Below are 22651 nucleotides of genomic sequence, written 5' to 3'. Positions count from 1 at the left end.
ATGATCTTCTATGTGAAGCTGCTTTGACACAATCTACATTTACAATTACTGTAATTCTCTGTTTGCTGGCTGCCCAGCATCCACTATTATTAAACTTCAGCTAGTACAAAATGCAGCTGCCAGAGTTCTTACCAGGCCAAAAAAAAAAAAATGATCATATCACCCCAATTTTATCCTCCTTACACTGGCTGCCTGTTAAGTTCCGTATTGATTATAAAAGATTTCTTCTTACCCATAAAGCTTTAAATAATCTAGCTCCAGTTTATCTAACAAACCTTCTGTCTCGCTACAATCCAACCCGCTCTTTTAAGATCTTAAAACTCAGGGCTTCTAGTAGTACCAAGAATAGCAAAGTCGAGTAAAGGAGGTCGAGCCTTTTCTTTATGGCTCCTAAACTCTATAGCCTTCCAGATAATGTCTGAGGCTCAGACACACACTCAGTTAAAAAGTAGATTAATGACCTATCTTTTTAGTAAAGCATACACACAATGCATTGCATAACGATACATTGGATGAGTGTGCCCCACGCAGGTGGAAACTGAACTAAGAAGTAATAATAAAGTCCAGATTTCAGTGTTAAGCACCTATAGTATATCAATAAACTTGAACTGAATTTAATTGAATATTGTATATCGATCCTATAAAATGTACAGTATTTTTCACAAAGCAACTTTAAAATATACTGTAGAACTGTACAACATTAAAATTCTACAGGGACACAGCAAACCTTGCACATCATCTGAACAAAAATTGTGTAGCTAAACCATGACAATGCTAAATGAAAGTAGACTGTACATTTACATTAACTGTTCTGTTTATTTAAATCAAACGTTATAACTGAAATCAGTTAAAAGTTAAACAAGTTAAAAGTTAAGACCAAATATGTAAATGATGATTGATTAATGACTATATAAACATTGTTTTATCAAAATAAATGTAACTACAAAAACAATGCGTAATTCAAAGGTGCTTTCTGACAGATTATGTTGTGCATTTACACGCAGTGTTCCAGACACTCACAGGTGATGTGCTGAACAGAACCAGACATCTGATCTACATCATCCAGGCTGAGCACTGCTCCTTGTGGGACTCCTTTTCCATCAGCCAGTCCAGACACCTCAACAGGGCTCAGAGTCCTAGTCCACAATGCAAAACCAGCCAATCTGCCCACAAATGCTTCTGCTACATCGAAATCCCCACCAAGTGAATCCTGCTCCTGCCCCAGAACCACAAAGCCTCCAGGAGGGATCTCATAGCCCTTTTGGAACTTGGATCCATTAGATATAAGATGACGGTCCAAATAATACCAAAACCTGCCTTCGATAGAAGACCAGATGATGCATAAATGGTGCCACTCGCCATCCAGGATATTTTGTGAAGGTAATTCACGATAAGTTGGATCTCCAATCACAAAATCCATAAGGCCCAGTTTTCCAGAATTATGACCATAGAGAACAAGCATATTGTCGTTGTTTTCCGTGGCGTAAGAAAAAATTGTTCCAACATACTTGGCGTCTACTTTGAGCCAAGTGCAAATAGAGAGCTCATGTATTCCAGTTTGGAATGTCTTCTGGAAGATGGCATAATTTTCAGTGGAGGTAGATGGAAACAGAAGCATTGAACCCACATTGCAAACTTTGAAATGAGAAAAAAAAAGAATGAGAAAAAAAATAAGAACGTATTCAACATTTTACATTTGGCCAAAAATAAAAATAAATCAATCTGACCTTTGTCTTTAAAAGTGTCAAATAGTTTTTTTCTCAGACTTTAATTAATTTTCTAAATAAAGTTAATTAATTGAATTTTACGTTTATACACTGTAAAACCCAACAGTCGACTTTATGAAACGAATTGAGTGTAGTTAACTCAAAATGTACTGAAAGTTAATTCTACTTATTTAAAAAAAGTTTTGAACTCAGTGTTGAAGGTAATGATTTACTCATTACTTCAAAACAAATAAATTAAGTTCACAGTACTCATTAGGATTAGTTTTTGAACTTAAACGGTTTGCTGCAATCGGTTTCCTCAAATTGTTTAAGTTACCTTAACTTTTTGTGTTTTACAGTTTATGTATGCAATGTAAAAAAAAATATAAGATTAATATGTCATGATTAGACATTGGACGATAACCGTGTTCCCGGTATACTGCGGTTTGGAAAAGGTTTAAAATCATCAAAGATTTCTGCTGTACTGTTCCTAAGGTACGAGTCAAATTTTTTATTTAAATTTGTATTTTTTTAAGACATTGGTATCTCCAGCAGAAAAGATCTCCAAAGTTGCCGTTTTAAGTTGTAAAAAAAAATCTGTGTTTTTGAAACTGATGAAGACAGCAGAAGTCCATAATTCATTTAAATTATTTAGCCATAAACATGTTTACTGCTCCAAAATATTTTAAATGTTTCTCAAATTAAAATATATTGTGTACAAAGGACAACATTTTTGTTTTTATCCAGACATTTAAAAAGAACATATTTGATAGCAGTTTTGTCCATACCGTAATATTTATATCCAAGGTTATCATACAGTCAGAATTTTATTCTGGCCCATGCCTAGTCATGACCACATTTATTTTTATGCCACTTATAAAAGTGGTTAAATTAAAAACATGTTGCGTTTTTCAAGTTATACAAAACTCAAGTTTTTTCAAATTAATAAAAAAGTATCTTTATTTTTGTTTTTTTTAATGAAAAGACAGTATATTGACAGGAAGTGGTAGAGAGGGGGACAGATAGGGAAAGGTCCATGGTTGTGTTCTACTCTACTTTTAAACATGTACTCGCAAACTTCCCTTCCCTAGTTCCCTTTGGAAAATCCCCACTCCCAATTATAAAGGGTGTTCCACTTCATCAAGTGAATGAGGGAAGCTTACATGGACATAAATATAAATTTAGCGAGTTGCTTCATATGCCCACTCCAGCACCTATATGTCTTAGAATTCCATGCGATTGTGACACTACAACCATGTAGCTCTCAAGTGCTCAAGAGTTTAGTGCACAGGAGTCAAACTCAGTCCTTGGAGGGCCGCAGCTCTGCACAGTTTAGTTCCACAGTTTAGTTCCACAACTGATCAAACTAATGAAATCGTTCAGGCTTGCTTAAAACCTACAAGTAAGTGTGCAGAGCTGTAGCCCTCCAGGAACTTAGGTTGACCCCTATGGTTCAGGGCATTCAATTAAACCCATGCAGACATCCAGTAATGGATACTTGTGTAACGTAATATGAACGTAAATACTTGTATAAAGTAATCTTAATGTAAATAATTGAGTAACGTAATCCAATGGAACGGGATGAAGGAAGTTGAGTGATATGTCATTGAACTGACCACTAGGCTTTTGGCGCTACTCAACTTGATTTTAAAGTCAGTAGTAGACACTTGTGTAACGTAATCAATGACGTACATCCGAGGGAATGAGACGGAGGGAAGTTAGCAGGTGTGAAAAGTTGAACTCGAATGCAATCCAAGAGTCAGGACTTGAACTCGGGATGCCCACAGTGCAGTTAAGCTATACTGTATGTCGGTGCACTGACCACTAGGTTATCGGCACACTCAACTTGATTTTAAAAGTCATTTGAAAGAAATTTAAGTTGAAATTACTTCTAAAGTTAATATGGCTCAACTTAATCATATAAGACAGCAACTAATATTTTTAAAGTTCGTGTTTGCCAGTTGCTTTTATCCCAAGTAACGTAAGGGCTGATCACACCGAACGTGCTTTTACGTTCCAAAATTGTGAATTGGACCCCACTGCCTTTTTGTTGACAAGAAAAAAATGAGTGCTCTGCACTTTTTATGTCACTAGGCAACAACTGAATCAGCTGTGTATTGTGCGCAAGTGTTGCTGTTGATAAAGGTATAATTTTTACATTTAATAATATTGTGATAGTCAAGATTTGTGAAGTCATACAGCACCTGAAAGCTCAATACAGCAACCACTAGTCTCTCCTCCATCTTCTAAAGTCTCTGTAAACACCTAGACAACCAAACACTGCTGTCGCCTCAATGAAAACTCCGCCTTTGCTTTTCATTTGATTGGACAATGAAAAAGAAGCAACTGAGGTGACATGCTTTTTCCGATCAAAGTTGACTTTTTCAACTAAGAGCAAAGAGCGCAACGACAAAAACACGAGGTGCAGCAGGTGGTTAAAACGAAAGGCACACAGGGCGCATAAGCAGAGTGCAAAACCCTTGCGGCCGTTAGAAAATCATTCAAAAGATGTGCCTCTCAAAGGTTATAGTTTAGTTTAGACATATTTTAATATATAATCTTTTTTTAAATGATTGTTGTATAAATGGCAAGATTCTAGTATTAAAATAGTAGACAGTTAAACTGTTGTTAAGTTTTTAAACTGACATACTTTTGTATGTGGATAAATTTACAATTTCATTTCAATTTAACTTTTAGGCACAAAACCACTGGAGTTTAATAAATACTTACTTTTGGCTTCTTCCTTTGGACTTTGAACATGTGGGATTTTGTGTCGAAGTGGAAGTTGAAAAAGTTCCTCGTGAGCCTGAACTGTTGGTTGTGTGGTGCTCTGCCATTGTCTTTCCCTTATTGTGGTCTGTGGTTGTTTCGTTGACCTCAACAACAACCTCTCTCTTATTCTGTGCTCTCTGGACTTTGGTTGAGTCTGAACATGCCTCATGAGCACTCCATGTTGCTTCCTAATAGAATTAAAAGGATCTTCAGCCTTGGAAGTTGAAATGATCTTTAACAGTTCTTGAATCTGACTTTCCAACTTCATTATCCGTGTCTGGTGTTTTTTGAGAGACGTCTGAAGATCCTGCATCCCATCCTGAACCTGATCTTTTAAGGACTCCAATGAGTCGATTTGGCTTTGCTGTTTCTGGATCTTATGGGACAGATCAGTCAACGCTGCTCTCTGCTTGTGTATTTCTCTGAGGTTGTGATGGTTGTTCTGCCACAGTGCTCTCGTCATGTTGGACAGACTGGAGTGAAGCCTGTTGGTCTTTTTCTGTAGACTCTTCGTCCAAGATTTGAGGGAATTCAGACTGTGTTCTGTCATTTCTCTAAATGAACGGAGCTCCCTGGAGATCCTCTCAAACTGCTGACTCAAAAATTTAAAATCTACGTTGTTTGTAACGTTGTGGTTTTTGCCAATTCTCTGAAGATGAGTCGAGGTCATCTGTTGAAATCTCTTGAACTAGGATTGAAGGAGTCAAATGTTATAAATAAACGCAACGTGATTTGCCCAAGATCCTAAACAAATGCACCTTTACACAATATTGATGAACATATAAAACAATAATTCGCATTCATTATTAAATTAACATGTATATTTACTTACTTAGTAGACATTTTAACTCCATTGAAACTTACAAATCAAATCTAAAAAAAGAGTAATACTGTTTTTTTTTTCTTTTTCTTTTTTTTGAATGACTATGATTCAGCTGCTCAGGTCATTTTAGATAATTATTCCACCAAAATTCCAACCTAAAGTAAATATTGTGAGTGTTTTGGGTGGCACCACATTTACTTGCAGAATACAGACTTATGAATAAGACTTGAATCACATGATTTAATACCTCAAAACACTTTTACTAGTACTTCATTTCTAAATTAATACATTCTAAGGCTTTTCTAACATAGTAAACAAAGTAGAATTGTAATGATACTAAACCAGTTAAACAAAAAGAGCTCAAAATCATGCAAAAACAAGGTAAAGGACATTGTTTGACACTTTTTCTATCAGTGGTTGGTCAGATAAAGTTTATTGATTGTATGTTATTTTAGTGATGATTTTTGCTATTAATTTACTTACTGAAATACTGACTAAAAAATTGGAGTGTTTATGTGTGATTAATTAGGCTTTATGGGGTTTACAGACTTTAAAAAAATAAATAAACCCCCAGTAAAGGGTTAAGGTGATTTGTTTTTCTTCAGCTGAACATTAAATATGGTTTTAATCTGAAAATGCAGAATTTAGTGCTACTCTGATTTCTAAAATGTCAAAAACTACACCGTTTACCAGCTTCTATGGAAATTGATCACATTTTTAGAGCCACTCACTGAACATTTCACATTCAGACTAAAGAGAAACATGTTTAATACACATCAATCTCATTTTGTGCCATAATGTTGTCACAGACACCCATTTTGCCATGACCATGGCTTGAACATTATATTTAAAGACACTATGTTAAAAAACAAACCTGCTGATTCAGCGTCCTCAGTCTGTTGTTCAAGGCTTTAAATGTGTCAGCCGGTACTCCTCTCCTTGTCCAGCTCATAGGCATCAACAAGAAGACTGTGATCAGCAAAAAAACACTTCCTCCAACCTGTCTGGTCATGGTCACTTTACCTCCTTTGAACAGAGTCTGAAAAACTTAATCTGAGATGAAAATTCAATCCTAAAACAGTTTGTGCAAGCGTACACCCTCCTACCCCTGAACATCCTGCAAATGATTTCCCCTTTTTTTTTTTTGCAACAGAAAAACTAAAACAGGTCTAAATGGATTTCACAGACCCCAACAAATCTCCAAGCAAAAAAAAAAACACACATTTGCAAAAACATGGCTAAAGAGTCATCATAAATACTTGTGCAACCCACATTATGAATAGAAAGTGTATTAATATGAATCCAACTAGTAACACTGAAAGGAGACAGGATAAATATAATAAAGATATCATTATCCTACAGAAAGATAAAGATAATAGATACATTTTATAATGCAAAATAGATCAGACTTTAAATTTGTCACTTCTTAAGTGCATCGTCTTAAAGCATGATAAATATCATTGATAAATATAAATATCTCCTAATATACAACAATAAAACAGATTTGAAAGTATTAATATGATTGTAGATTTAACTTTTATATAATCTTGTCATATTATTGTAGATTTTTTTGTTATTTATTTTTTGGACAATATTGGAAATAAGATTGTTTATAGTCATCTGCTAAATTGAATTTTGGTCAAGAGCTCATAAAATGTAAATGATGAAAGCAATCATGTTTTAGCCAAACATACAGGTTCAGCTCCCCCTACAGTTAATAAGTGGTACAGTTGCCTAGTTATAGCAAAACTTATTCAATAATTCATGCTCTAGGAAATGCAGCCAGCCAAAGATCATGTTTCAGATTTTGATAATGCACTCTTTGTGAAATACCAAGACTGGGAAAATTACCTAACCAACTGGATCTTGCGTTGACAATAAATTTACAGTTGATCATAATTCACCAACAGGATATGCATGGGTCCTTTCATTTTCAGACGATCAAATAAATAACTGGCTTGTTTGAGTTGTTATACATGCAATACTGTGTGGAAGGCCTAGTAATCGTGCAACATGCAAACTCAGAATATTTGTGACCTGGACTACAAAACCAATCACAAGCAGGGGCGGATTTAACCACTAACCGAGGTACTGTCAGCAGCCGCTTACAGGGTCCCAGGAAGTCTAGAAGTATAAATATATCTATTAACTTTAACATTGTTCTCTATCATATTTTTTACGATGAGAGTAAAACAAATACAATTTTAACAAAATTAAATATTATTTAGTATATAATCAAATATAATATTATTGTGATGTAATATAATGTAATGTTATGTAATAATAATAATAATAATAATAATATCACTAAATAAAATATCCATTTTGGAGCAATCCAGCAGTTAAATTTATAAAAAAATATTCATTTTAAGAAAACAAATCACTTAAAATGTAGAGATTGCATTCATTTCAAATGTCGGAAAGGATGAGAGATAGGAAAAAACAGCAAGACAAATAAAAAAAAATTAAAAAGTAAAATGGGTGGATTTCAGGAGTTTGGCCCTATGGCTGGAATTGCTTAGCACCCCAAAATTACTAAATCCTCCCCTGATCACAAACATACTTTATTTGCGTTTTTATATTAAGATTTATACATTATTTAAAAGCTGAATAAATATGTTTTCCATCAAGGTGTTTTTTGTTAGGACTGGAAAATATTGTAGATGCAACTATTTTAAATATCTCAAATATTTGAGTTAAAAAAAAAAACTGTATTAAGAAAATTCGCCTGCAAATAAAGTGTTTAGCAATGCATTTTAATGATCAAAAATTGAGTTTTGCTATATTTATCTACAATATAAATTTAATACTTAATATTCTAAGAATTTTAGCATGAAAGAAAAATCGATCATTTCGACCCATACAATTTCCAAAAATATAGCCATGAAACTTAACATTTAGTGGTCCAGGGTCATAAATTTGCTTGAAACAAATGTATAGCCTAGTGTTGTCTATTTAAAGTGTGGTTTAGGTAAGATGTCCTCTCTTTTGTGAATGGTATTAGCCATTGGTTGTATTGTTGGTGGATGTTTGTGTTAAAGATAGAAAAAGAAAAGACAGAGATTTCAAAGAAACGACATTAGAACTGGGTCAGTGTTGATATGAGCACAATACATGCATCTGTTTGTAGTATGCTGATTGTTCTATGTACATTTTCTTGCAGGTTTAGAATCACAATTAAACAACTTCTTTACGATTCTGCTGCTCTGCGATGTCTAAATGATTTCTAGAACACATTACATTTATCATTATACACATAAAAGCACACTGTCCATTACTTGTTTTCTATGGTAAGCGGTGCATGTAAACGTAATGTGTTCTTAAACAGCAGTTTTTAAGCCATTTTCTGTATTTACACATTTTTTATGTGTGTTTGGGTAGATCGATATGTTTAATTCTGTAAACTAATTTCCTCCCAATTAAAAAAAAAACTGTAAAAGTATTCTATTTGCCACATTTTCAGATATTTACATTTACAATTTACATTTTAGACAATGTTTTAATGTTAGGAAAATTCAAAAGCAACATTATGTTATGCTGAATAATAGTACTAGGAGTGAATTCTGTTTTTTAGTAGACTTTTTATCTAATGTAACATACAAATGAGGAGCAAATCAAGTCTATAAAAAAGCTAAATATGTATGCTATGATAAGTCCCAATTGGTCAATATGATGAGCTAGTATTATAGAGGGTATTATTATTATTATTATTTGAATAGATTCGACTCAACTGCTCAGGTCATTTAAGGCACAATTATTCCAATCAAATGGAATATTATGAATTATTATTGATGACGAGTATTCTGAATTATTATTACTGAGTACTGACTATTATATTTGCTTTAATAAAATAAAATAAAAATAAAATAAAAAATAAAATAAGACAAGAGATAAATGTTTTTGGCCTTTGCCATTAGATTTTTTGTTTCCCTGTTTTAACCAAAACTTTGTCTGTCTGATCAATGACTTTATGCTATTTATTGACTTTGCATTGGAGAATAATTCAATAAACTGATTGGATCTAAGACTAGTGATGAGATGATCCCAACGTTTCCATAATCCTGGACCAGGCCGTATCCTGATCAGATGCTGTAGTGGTCATGGAGAAGTGGAGAGCATGAGACTAATTCCTGTGATGCTCCAGGGACAGACGAGTCTTCGATGAGGTCCAGCATTCTCCAGTCTCCGGCGCCTAGACTGCAGCTCCGCACAAGACACTTGGCCAGTGGAGAAATGGTCGTGCCCAACTGAGCCTGGTTTCTCTTGAGGTTTTTTAATTCTTCACTTTCGCCAATTGGTGAAGTTTTTTCCTCGCCGATGTCGCCACTCGCTTGCATGTTTCGAGATCTATAGGGCTGCGCATCGATGGATTTGGACTCTCAGTAGTGATTATTAACCACACTGAACTGAGCTAAACTGAACTGAACTTAAAGACTAAAAACTGAACTACACTGTTTCAATTTACCATAATTTTCTATGTGAATCTGCTTTGACACAATCTACATTGTAAATGCGCTATACAAATAAAGTTGAATTGAATTGATTTAAAAAGTTCTTCTTGTGTTTTGATCTTTGCTCAATTAAAAAGAAAACTACTTTAAGCCGTACTTTTTACTAGAGTATATCCAGATACTTGTTCTTTTGTGTAAAATGTTCACATACTTTCACTTGAGTATCTTTTAACACCCCTGGTTGCAAGTTTGGAAGTTGTAAAATCACTTGTAAACATTGTTTCTCTTCCTGTCATTCTGAGCTTTATGAGAACTGTACACACTAATCTCTTCTTCATGTTGGCTCTTTCTTCTAGCATAGTTTCTTCTAGTATTCAACCACACCCTGCAGGACCACATCGAGATGCCTGATGACGCTCTCAAAAGTTCCAGCACAAGTGCATTGAAATGTCACCTAGGGATCTGTTTCATAAAGGAAATTACCTTTAAAAGGCAAAATGAACCCTCTGCTGCCAACATTTTAGGTGATTTTCTGCCTTCCATCAACCTTGAACACAGTCTTGAAAATCCAGTTTGGTGGGCTTCTGCATGTTGTCTGCACTTGTGTTGCTGCAGAATCATAAGCAAGAAACGCTAATTATTTATTTTCTTTATAAATCTGCAGCACAGCAATAGAGGAACATTTTCAATTTATATTCAAGATAAGTGGCTTATTATTTTTACTAGAAGCTGTATAATAGTTGCTAAGCAACACATAAACTGGCAGTATTATTATAGAATGCATGTTCCAAGTAGTTTTTTCATCAGTCAGTTTGGAACAGCTCACCCAATCACACTTTATTGCGTGAGCATGACGCTGCATCAAGTACACTAGTATGTTCGGAAATTACATTCAATGACGTTAGGGCTTGAAGTGAAAAATTTTGCTAAAAGCATCTCAAATGATGCCAATAACCCTTTTGTGGCATGTTGAATGTTTTTTTTTTTTCTAAATGATGTTTGTTTATACACTGTATTTTATAAACTTTAATACTGTGATACATTATAAAGACACTGAAAATGATGTTTTTCTAAATATACTAGTCATTGTTTATAAAAGATATAAAGGTCTGATAACATTCCTTCATAAAAAAAATAATAAAATATATGGTAATTTTGAGCAATTGGTCAGAAAAGAAACATTGTAAAAAAGATTTCTTGATTACAAAAATTGTGACCATTTTTATTTACTTCTGGAGTTAAAACATTACAATTTTGTTGTGTGTGTGTGTGTGTGTGTTTATATATACATACATATATAGATAAGAAATGCAATCTGTAGCTTACAGAATACAACAAAGAAGATCTTTTACTCAAAACACAAAACTATATTGTCATTTATATAGCAAAAAGGTGTAATGTTTTTCAAGCACATTTATAGTCATAGTTTTTGTTTTGTCTTTTAGGCTATTTAAGGGTTTTTATTTACAAATCTTAATCATTTCAGTCACACGATCACTAAAAAATGGACTGTTTTATCCCTACATTGGGTCAAATTAATAAACCAAACTGTTCGGTTAAAAATTGTCATCTTTAGTTGCTGCAATAGCCTCGTGGTTAGCGTGCTGACATATGGTGCAGAAGCACTTCAAGGTGTCTTGAGTTCGAATCCCAGTTCGAGGACATTTCCTGTCCCTACTCCCTCTCTTTCTTTTCCACTTCGTTGCCTGTCTAAAATACTGTCCTATTCTCCCAATAAAGGCCAAAAATAAATCTTTAAAGTGTCATTTAAATTTAACTTAAAAACAATGTTGGGTTTATTCATATTTGACCCAAAATTGGGCTACTACAAACCAGCATGTTTTAGAGTGATTATTCTGAAATTATTTATTTATTCTCCTTCAGCGTAGTCCCTTTTTTATCAGGGGTCACCACAGCGGTATGAACTGCCAACTTATCCAGCATACGTTTTACACAGCGGATGCCCTTCCAGCCACAATCCAGTACTTGGAAACACCCATAGACTCATTCACACACACTTACTCTTACACAATGGCCAATTCAGTTTATTCACTTCACCTATAGCACATGTCTTTGGACTGTGGTGGAACACCGGAGCACATGTGGGAAACCCACGCCAATACGAGGGGTACATGCAAACTCCACCCAGAAATGCCAACTCACCCAGCTAGAACTCGAACCAGCAACCTTTTAGCTGTGAGGCAACCACTGAGCCACCATGTCGCCCCATTTATATTTATGAGAACTCAATTACTTTGTAAATATACATTTTTTTCTTCTGTTTTTGTTTAGGTAATTTATTCCTGTAATGAGATGATAAATCCAGTCACACTCCACAACTAAAACAGTTGGGTTTCCTTAGCCCAACGTTGAGTCAAATGAACAAATCCAACAGTTGGGTTAAAAAGTGTCATTTAAACTTAACTGAAAAAAATGCACAATGTTGGGTTTATTCAAATTTGTTTGTTTTTGATCGAGCACTTGCCTTCAAGATTTTCTAGATGTACGCACATTTCTGTTTTTTGCTTTATTCATATTTCACCCAATATTGTCCTACAACAACCCAGCATTTTTCTGAAGAGTGCATATTCTGAAATCTTTCTAATAACATATTATTATTATTATTATTGCTGAAGACATTTGCACAGCTGAATATATATATATCATCATAATTCTGTAGATATATTTACTATTGATAATATATTGACTGATTAATTCGATGCATCCTTGCAATATCAACAGCAATGTATGTGCTGCACATAAATGAACACAAGTGCATCATGCATAATGCTTTTCAGTAGCTCAAATATTGCACTAAGAAAGTAAAAAGTGCACCTTCAATGCAATTTACTGTAAGTTGCTGTGGATAAATGCATCTGCAAAATGTGCAAACGTAAATCTAAACACTCGCAAATACAACCAATTCAGCATCACACTCTTCCAGAGGACTCCCTAAATTAATAAGCAAACCCAGACCAAACCAAATAAAAATGACATTCTGTACTCTAATCGTTATTTCTGTAAACCACTGACGAAAACTTTACAACCTCTAGAAAGGAATGTGACGGTAAGGGAATGCAGACGGACGAGCTGAGCCACAGTAAAAGGAGTGTCGCACAAAGACCAAGCCACTCTCATGATATCAGCAACACCGAGTCCTCCACTCCCTGCCACGCCTGCACAGATCATCCAGTCCCTCACCCATTCATCTCAAACCCTTCTTCACCCTTAGCCCTCGCGCAGAACATTATCACCATAGTAAATCTATCCATGAAGGTTTTAGGACTACTGTGATGATGGCGTGTAACATGCTGCAAAGATCTGACCTCAGATTAGACAGGGAGCTTTTAAAGTCTAAAACAGAAAACATTTTTGCAATTTAATACTTGTAGTCTGACACCTCAAAGCCATTTTTGACACCTTTTTTAAACATACTTCACATTGAAGTTTATAGTGATATGTTGAGACTTTCACTGATACTATAGACACTCATTTTAATGAAATTGTTCTCCCAAACATGAAACACAAGAGACGATATATTTTTTAAAAAGTTGAAAACTGGTATCCATTGACTTCCACAGTATTCTACTATGGAAGACGATGGTTACAGGTGTTCAGCTTTCTTCAAAATATCTTCTTTTGTGTTAAACCAAATAAAGAAAGTTTGAAAACCCTTGGGGATGAGGACATTTTGATTAAAATAATCTGTTTTTTTAAGCTATAGAAGAATAAACCTTAATGAAACTGATTATATGTCCTCGGTTGAAACGGCTTACAAATTATTAACATTAATGGAATGAGAATAGTGAACTCATTACTCACTACTGTAGCATTTATTAAGCTATTTAAATGTTTATGTTATACTGCTGGTTATTGTTCATTTAAGCTGTACAAGAAAATTTGTTGAGCATCCACTGCTTAAATGTATTCCTTTCTGTTTTAAAGGCTAATAAAAATTGATTTGCAGATTAAGACTCAATACTGTTTTTAAAAATGCCATGTTTGATGTGTGAGCAGATTTCTGGGAATATTCTTCTGTGAATCCATTATATCAAAGTACTGTAAACACTAAAACTGTGCCATGAGCAGTACGTTTATAATCAAGACAATGAATTGAAATAATACAGTAAGAAATACAGTTTGTAATATTAAGCTGCAAAATAAGCAGATGTTTCCAAGCAGATTCACTGTAAGCAGCAATAAGTTGAGTTACTTAAAGTAAGCAAACCCATTTCCCCAAAGACTTGAAATGAGTTCACCCATTGGAACTTGAAACTATGCTAAGAAATACAGTTAGCATTTTTTGGAGCATATTCACAGTAAAAAGCAATTTGTTAATTTACTGAATAATGTAAGTAAACTCAAGAGTTCACTCTTAGATATTGCTTGATAATATTAGCAGGTTTGGCATGCTGTCCCAGGAGAGAACCCTGAGCTCAGGGCTCCCGCCTGGTCAATGAGAAAGTCAGGGGATACGAGATCAGGTAGTTCTCGAGAACTCACCCTGGTGAAGGAGGGGTGGGGGGGGGGAATTCTACAGGGGCTATTTACAGCGAGTTTGTATTAATCCAGTTGGTTTATTAATGAATACGGATGTGATACTTCACTTTGTTGCCATAAAAGCTAATAATCGTATTGTAACTGACTTAATTTTAAATGCTTTAAAATATTGTAAAACATCTAGTAAACTGTAACCAAAGTAAACTACTGTATGTGTGTTTGCCGTTTCAAAGACTTCAGTTTTAATTTTATACATTGCAATTAATCATTAACTAATCTTAAAATTTTGTGTTTAAATGTAGCAGCTTGAGTGCATTTTAATTTTTGAACTTTTGTGGGGTCACGTTGACGCTAATGTTACAATACCAATGTTATTAATGTAAATATATTTCTTACAAAAATCACATGAGAAACAGCAAGATTTAAGTCAATTTAAGTTAAAAGTAAAGTTGTGGAGAAAAGGCATTCAAGTAATCGATTCTTTGATTTTCAAAATACATCGCCTTTTTCCTGTTAAATCAATACTGAGTTCAGTTTTTACCAACAGATAAAAATAACACAACTAAATAAAATTGGATTGAAAAAATAAATGTTCAAAAAGAGTAAATATATTTAGCAACAACACAACACTCGAAGTAAAAGCATCACTGCTTCAGTAAAGAAAACGAATTTCGAGAGGAGTGATTGATCGCGGCTGGTCTCTCATCGGTAATCATTAAGCCAATCGGATCATTCCAAACTATCTATTAATACTCAGACTAGTATTAGTAAAAATTCCCTTCATCCACCCCTTTCCTACTTTACCAGGGAGAGCTCTCGAGGGCTACCTGATCTTATGCTCATTGACCAGGCAGGAGCCTTGGATTTCATTATCTCCAAGCTCAGGGTTCTCTACTGGTACAGCATGCCAAACCTGCTAATATTATCGAGCAATATCTTAAGAACTCTTGAAAATAGGATATAGCAAAAGAGAATGTTCTGGAGGGGCAATGCAGTAGGTAGTGTTGTCACCTTACAGCAAGAAGGTGGCTGGTTCAAGCCTCGGGTGGGTCAGTTGGCGTTTCTGTGTGGAGTTTGTGCGTTCTCCCTGTGTTTGCGTGGGTTTACTCCGGGTGCTCCGGTTTCCCCCACAGTCCAAAGACATGCGGTACAGGTGAATTGGGTGGGCTAAATTGTCCATAGTGTATGAGTGTGAATGAGTGTGTATGAATGTTTCCCAGAGATGGGTTGTGGCTGAAAGGGCATCCGCTGCGTGAAACGTGTGCTAGATGAGTTGGCAGTTCATTTCGCTATGGCAACCCCGGATTGATAAAGGGACAAAGTCGAAAAGAAAATGAATGAATAATTTTCTGGCCAGCTTTACATTATAGTATACAAAACATGAAAACAAAAACAAAAAAGACACATGCTTGCACTACACACTTGGCTGATTTCTGAGTGATTTTCAATTCAGAAGTACACGGTACAAAACGTGGGTTTCACACAATCCCTTTGTGGTGGGACATGAATGCATTAAGTCAATTTATTAGTTTTTACAAATTTATATGAATTAAACATAAAACAATTAAGTTGTGCCTCAAGTACTGTGTTTCAGCTCTTTTTAAATAAGCAATTTAAGCAAACAGCAAAGATCATTTTTGGAGTGTAGTGTGTTTACATTCATGCGCCGCCATTGACTATGTTCGCCAAAACTGGTTATTCAGAGGCGTTTTCAGTGACAGATGTAGAAATACAAACCATTTCCTGTTTATGTCACAAGAACATTCATAAAAGATTACAGAATATGGTAATGTATTCCAAACAGGTAGGGGTGGAGCAGCTGAGTGACTATGAAAAGCTTGTTAAACGCTATAGAAACTGGTTTCAGACTAGCCATCAGCAACAGTCTCAACGGGACAGGTAAGAAAGCTCTATGACAAGGAACTTTACCTGATTTAGAAATGATTTTGGATTTAAGACCTTTTATAGGATTAGGTTTAAATTGTAAAAAAGGATCTAGCAAACCAATTAAATAGTTTGATATGGCTGCATATATAATTTTTAGGATTTTATTCAGATTTTTTTTTTGGTTAATTTAGTTACAACTCATAATGGTAAAAGCTGTTGGTTAGTCTTATAAAAAGAGTACTAGTAGTATACTTTTAAACTGAATGCAAGTTGACTTAAGACTACATTTTATGTTCTTTTTTTTTTAGAAATATTCTTAAAATAATACTTGACTTAACCACTTAAAATTGGGTGATGTTCATTTAACATGTTTAAATTAAACTTTAATAAACTAAAATGTGAAACCTTTTTAGTCTCAAGTCATTTTCATATAGTACACATACACCAGTATGTTAAATTCGGATATTTACAACATTTACGGTGCTATATTAATTATACCCAAAAAATATACTTGAATCTTATTCCTAATAAAACTCACAATATAAATTAACTTTGAATATACTTGTCGTTTGTATGGTTATGTATATTTATTAGGTTTTTAAGGCTGATTTGCTTTAAGATCTGCAAAAAAACTTCAGTTTTACTTTATATACTTCCATATGAAGTATGCTTTTCATATGCTTTTCAGACAAATTAAGACTTTATTAGAATTCTTACTCTTTATACAATCAAATATCTGAAGAAAAATAAAAGATTGCGTGTCTTTTGTATTAGCTGAATGCTAAGCTCTGTAATGGCTAAATAGCAGAAATGTGCCATTTTATAAATTGGACAGCATAGCAAAAGCCTTGATCAAAGCTGACCTGTGTGATGAATAGTGCTTTGTGTTCTTTTACTGTAATAATTGACGCATTTCAGCTGCTTGAGGTTTCACCTCCTACTGATACACACACCCTAAACATATCTTACAATAAATCAGCTGGGATATTTTATGTTTTGGTATAGATGGGTGTGTTCATGTAGTATCTTTGTTTACAGAAACTACAGAAACCCGTGTATGCTAAAGTCCCATTCGAAAAATCTCGAAATCTTTGGGATAAACTATAGTACTTGTCTAATATACATGTGCGCTCGTGTGATTCTTGATCTGTCTGTAAAACAATATATTGTTTGAAAAGTCATGGCTGTTGTCTTCCATGTGAAGTATTAGTACTGTAGTCAGACATGCGGCCGAGCAACATTCCTCTTCTGTCTTTGGGTGGACGCTCGTATCAATCAATGCCTGGGCTTGTGACACTGTTGTCTTTTTGTTAACATAGGCGTTTACCAAACCATACCATCATGAAAATAAATGCCACGACTTGTAATTATTTTGCATTTTGATCAAACAAGTCTGGGCAACAGGATTGCATTGTTGAAAACAAAAAAAGTGGCATGACTTGACAGATAGATTGATGATTATCTAGGAGGAAAAAAAGAGATTTCATGTAGAAGTAAACAGTCTCCTTTATCAAGGCATCAAGGCAAGGTGATCTGCTGAATTCTGCATTTAACTCTGCATTTTACTTTGTTTTACTGACAAAAACAGCAGACAGCTCAAGTGAATTATAAGGCATGGGTTCAAGCCCTTTTTCTGGAGATCTACCTCCTGCAGAGTTCAGTTTCAACCATGATCAAACACACCTGTGTGTAATTATCATGAGCTCCTTCAGATCTTTATTGTTTGGTTCAATTGCGTTTGATCAGGATTGGAGTTGAACTCTGCGGTAGGGCAGATATCCAGCCACAGGGTTGAGGACTTCTGTTCTCTTAGGCAAATTTGTAAACAACAAGCCATCATAAAAAATTAACATGCATTCTAACTTATAGAATGTTTTAACAGTACCTTATGATTTGCTTTTGAAATTTACCCTTTCAGTCACCAGAATGCATTAGGTTTTACCCACCTCTTTAGCATATAAAATTTGACTATTGTCTAATTCACATACTTTATTTTGATTCAGCAGTTTAAAGCCAAGCCAAAGACAGTATGAGTGCTGACGGAACTGGGACTCCCCCTCCGTATACTATACCAGGTAACTAAATGAGTCATAACTGTTTATATTCAACGACTCACAATTATGAATTAAGGCTAAAAACAATTCCGTGTGTATGTATGCAAATGTGAAATCCTGAAATACATGTGAAAGCAGTTGGTAATGTCTTACCTCGATCTTCTTTTTGTTCAACAGTAGAGGATGGAAAGGGCTCCAATGTGAAGGTTTACCATGTGCACACTCCGTTCACCCCACAGAGCTCCACTTATGGAGCTTCTCATGCCCAGGTGGCGTCATCCAGACCTGGTGAGTCTGGTTCCTGTCAAACATCTGTGCAAAACTGAAATGGCATAGAGAAAATTTTGTATGTGTTGTTTGTGTTTGAAAATCAGGACTGCACGATTTATAAAAGCCTGTTTCTGCTATGGAATGAAATTAAATCTATATATTTACACCTAAGATATATGCGTACATAAAATGTACAATTGCAAATACAAAACTGCACATTCAAAACACAATATTGAGTGTTTATGTATGTGTATATTCTGTATGTAATTATTTAAAATATTTTTTATGATATAATAATGGTTTTTAATGACAATTTATAATAATCTGCCCCTATATATAATAAATAAATAATTTATGTATCTATATGGCAACACATCCTTTAGAAAGAAACATTTAAAAGAAAAAAATCTGAATTAATAAATATATTAGTAAAATTTTTTTTATTCTGATGCAGAAATGTAAACTTTTGACAAGGGAATAAAAAAGCATAATAATAATTATTATTATTAAAAAATTAATTAATATTTTAATATATACAGTATAAGTCAGAATTATTAGCCCCCCTGAATTATTAGCCCCCTGTTTAGTTTTGTCCTCGATTTCTGTTTAACGGAGAGAAGATTTTTTTTCTACACATTTTAAACAAGTTTTAATAACTCATTTCTAATAACTGATTAATTTTATCTTTGCCATAATGCCACTAGACATTTCTATACAGCTTAAAGTGACATTTAAAGGCTTAACTAGGTTAATTAGGTTAACTAGGCAGGTTAGGGTAATTAGGCAAGTTATTGTATAATAATGGTTTGTTCTGTAAACTATCGAAAAAAAATATATAGCTTAATGGGGCTAATAATTTTGACCTTAATGTTTTTTTTTTTATTAACAACAGTTTATATTCTAGCTGAAATAAAACAAATAAGACTGTCTAGAATAAAAATACTGTGAAAATGTCCTTGCTCTGTTAAACATTATTAGGAAAATATTATAAAAAGAAAAAAAATCAAAGGGTACTAATAATTCTGAGTTCAACTGTATATAAATATTTAAAAAGCAGGCTACTATGTGTTGTTGCTTAATAGCAAATGCAATCTAGATAAATTTAAAAAAAAAGAGTTTTACTAAACACAAACTAAAACACTTTCACAAACTAAAACTTTCTTTCTTCTTCTAGTTCAGTCTCAGTCAACTGAAGCCAGAAACAAGTATGTCAGCTACGAGTCATATGAACTGGGTCGCAAACCAGCAATGGCCACCTGCACGTCCTGTCAACAGCAGGTCTTAACCAATGTCACCTACAAAGTGGGAGTTTATGCCTGGTTGATGTGCATACTCATATTCTTTTGTGGGTAAGAACCTATCATTGTTTTAAGTTTTAATTTCAGTATGATTAGTAAATATTACCCAGAAGTTTAGATGATTTTTGTACAAGATAACTTAAGTAATATTAGTGGATAAATTAGTGAATCTTTTAGTGGATGAATTATATAAGAGAACAACTGTAGCTTTGTTTGCCAAACAAGTTTTCCTAATTAGATGTGCATTGTAAACCTTTAAGAAAACAAAATTAAAATTTCAGATTTTAAATTTTATCTGAGTTGTCAGCAAAACTTAAGAAGCAGCAAAAAAAAGAAACTATGCAGATTCTGTTAGGCCATACTAATAATACCATTTGAATCTTGTGTGCATCGTCAATGCCAGATTCTGAACCTCTTCCTTATTTTCAGGTTTGTTTTGGGCTGCTGTCTGATCCCGTTTTTTATGAAGTTTTTCAAAGACGCCTATCACTCGTGCCCAAGATGCAATAAGATCTTGCATGTCGAAAAAAAGCGATGCTGCCACTGATCTATAACAAACATCAGTGGATGCTGCTCAGTTTAAACACTTCTCACATTTGTGTGGCACCTTACTCAACTATATGAAGGACTGGACTTTCAGACCAACACAGATGTCATCTAGTACAATCATACTTGTATAAACTAATGCTCTGCAACTATGAAGCTTTTGGTGTTCATCTGGTTTTATGCCTATAACGGACTCAGGGTTAGGGGTTCAGAGGGTCAAGATTTTTATGAAACCAAAAATGTGCACACATCATGCATAACATGATGTTATGTAAATATAATTAATTTGTTTAATAATTGCACCATTTAATACAGTTGTTTTTATCCAAGTCCTAAAATCATATAAACAAATCAAGCATTAAGTTAGCCGGTCATACTTTACAATTGTGTATTATAGTTTGTGTTTACTAACATGAACAAACAATAAATAATACACTTGTATCAGTATTTTTCTCATATTTGTAATGTTAGAAAATAGTAATTCGTTGTTAGTTTGTGTTAACCCTTTAAGATGCACTGCTTGAAAATAAAGTTTTTGGCTCACATCTTGTATTGAATAATATACTGACACAACTCTCATTTATAGCAATAAGCAATTAAAATAATATTGATTACCTATGGATAAAAGGTCACCGAAGTGATTATGATGCATGTTAAAGGGTTCACTTAAAATCTAACTTATGTGAATTAAGATTTTAATGATGCATTGGTAAATGCTGTACTATGATTAATTAATAAATTATGTACTAGTCTTGTTCATGTTAGTAAATACATTACCGTTAACTAACGAAACCTAGATTTTTTTTTTTTTTGATTTAGTTCCTTTTTCTCACTGTTTTAAGAAATAGAATTTCCATTTTCTTAAAAACCCCTCGGAATATGAGGTGGCTTTGTTTAAAAGTGTTATATAGATCTGGAAGAGTCATGAATATTACATGAACTCCATGGGCAATTTAAGAATGCATGTTTTATAATCTAAATTAAATGTAAAAGTCATTGTCCATTACATATTACAAACAAGTCACTGAAAAGCAATAGGGGCCTTTGAAATGGTTGAGAAATCAAAAAGATTAACTTCAATGTTTACATTTTAAATGACCATACTGACAAAGCTCATATGTTTCTTTTAAGCACATTTTTACCTCTGTAAAAAAAGTCTCTGTAGAACTCTACAATAATGTCTAAAATACCATGTGTGAATCTAAATGGAGCCGTTGTTACAATAAAACTGAAATATGTCTGTGCAATACCTTAAAACTGGAGTATATGTAGTTTCTGCACAAAACAATCCTACAAAATACAGCATGTTTTCCAGGAATAATAAAAAAAAACACTTGCGTTTACGCTTCCAAACGCCAACATATCAAAAATATATGCTTCAGTTCAATACAAATGAAGACCATACTATATGACTTGGTGCTTTCAAACCTTTCGAGAAGAAAACCTGTGAGTTTGTGGTATCGATAGTGGCCCACACATTTACACCGCCGGTGTTTAACGCCAGATTGTTTTACCTTTGTATTCTGGAGCTCGCACGTCTGCAACAGGTAATCCACGTTTCTTTCTCCTCAACAACTAAACATCCTCTGGGTTATCTTGTGACAGCAGTCCCGCCTCCGACTCTCGCTATTGGCTAGTTTGACTGGCAGGTAGGAATAAATGCAACGATTGGAACATTTTATCATCCCGAGATTTCAGCATACGTTAACACCTTTCTGTACCGAGCTAAATCCAAAATATTTAGAACGTAGCACAATATCGACATTTAAATTTATAAGAAGCACACAGCAAATTGTATTACAAATTTGGAAGTTTGACTGTCACCTGCGTACTGATCGCCAATACTTGAAAAATAGCCAGAACTCTGCGCATAATGTTTTTATTATAACGTTTTACAAAAACAAGTGTCTTGTTTTCACAGGATCAATGTCTAAAGATTCCTAAATCAAGATACGTTTAACCTGGGAGGGCGAATCACATCGTATTTGTGATTAAAATGAATACAAATATCAATTTATGTAGAACAATCTACATAATTCAATCATTTGAGAGGCCTTTTTGTTTTAAAAATTGAAAACAATTAAATTTTCCCATTTTACATTTAACTCATTTATAATCACTGGTTTATCTTTGCCATGAGGACAGTAAATAATATTTTACAAGATGTTTTCCAAGACACTAATATTATATAGCTTAAAGTGATATTTAAAGGCTTAACTAGGTTAATTAGGTTAACTGAGCATGTTAGGGTAATTAGGCAAGTTATTGTATAACGATGTTATACAATAGGTTCTGTAGATTATAAAAAAAAAAAAGCTTAATGGGGCTAATAATTTTGACCTTA

The 22651-nt window shown here is 34.0% G+C and overlaps 2 protein-coding genes across 13 annotated transcripts; one reads left to right on the top strand and one right to left on the bottom strand.

The window, feature by feature from the left end:
- Positions 1-796: 796 nt before the first annotated feature.
- On the bottom strand, positions 797-21877 carry ptx4 (pentraxin 4, long). 5 transcript variants are annotated; one of them, XM_087244572.1, is made up of 6 exons: positions 21822-21877; positions 18347-18515; positions 10236-10361; positions 6176-6354; positions 4437-5166; positions 797-1635 (listed from the first exon to the last, which is right to left on the bottom strand). In XM_087244572.1, exons 4-6 carry the CDS (start codon positions 6311-6313, stop codon positions 995-997), a joined length of 1509 nt encoding a protein of 502 aa, XP_087100698.1. In that variant the 5' UTR covers positions 6314-6354; positions 10236-10361; positions 18347-18515; positions 21822-21877; the 3' UTR covers positions 797-994. The 5 variants fall into 5 exon arrangements, with proteins under 5 accessions (XP_087100698.1, XP_087100697.1, XP_087100699.1 ...); XM_087244571.1 differs by having other exon boundaries at positions 6176-6340; XM_087244573.1 differs by having other exon boundaries at positions 6176-6327.
- Positions 15028-21569, top strand: litafd (LITAF domain containing). Of its 8 annotated transcripts, none has more exons than XM_087242938.1 (5): positions 15028-15149; positions 18146-18214; positions 18371-18481; positions 19638-19812; positions 20191-21564. In XM_087242938.1, exons 2-5 carry the CDS (start codon positions 18169-18171, stop codon positions 20306-20308), a joined length of 450 nt encoding a protein of 149 aa, XP_087099064.1. In that variant the 5' UTR covers positions 15028-15149; positions 18146-18168; the 3' UTR covers positions 20309-21564. The 8 variants fall into 8 exon arrangements, with proteins under 8 accessions (XP_087099064.1, XP_087099063.1, NP_001157840.1 ...); XM_087242937.1 differs by having other exon boundaries at positions 18143-18214; NM_001164368.1 differs by lacking the exon at positions 15028-15149 and adding an exon at positions 16105-16151 and having other exon boundaries at positions 20191-21569.
- Positions 21878-22651: the final 774 nt, after the last annotated feature.

This window comes from Danio rerio, chromosome 3 (assembly GCF_052040795.2).
Source record: "Danio rerio strain M-AB ecotype USA chromosome 3, GRCz13ab, whole genome shotgun sequence".
In the NCBI taxonomy this organism is placed as follows: domain Eukaryota; kingdom Metazoa; phylum Chordata; class Actinopteri; order Cypriniformes; family Danionidae; genus Danio; species Danio rerio.
The sequence above is the reverse complement of the archived record's forward strand: the minus strand, read 5'-3'. Positions and strand labels throughout refer to the sequence as shown.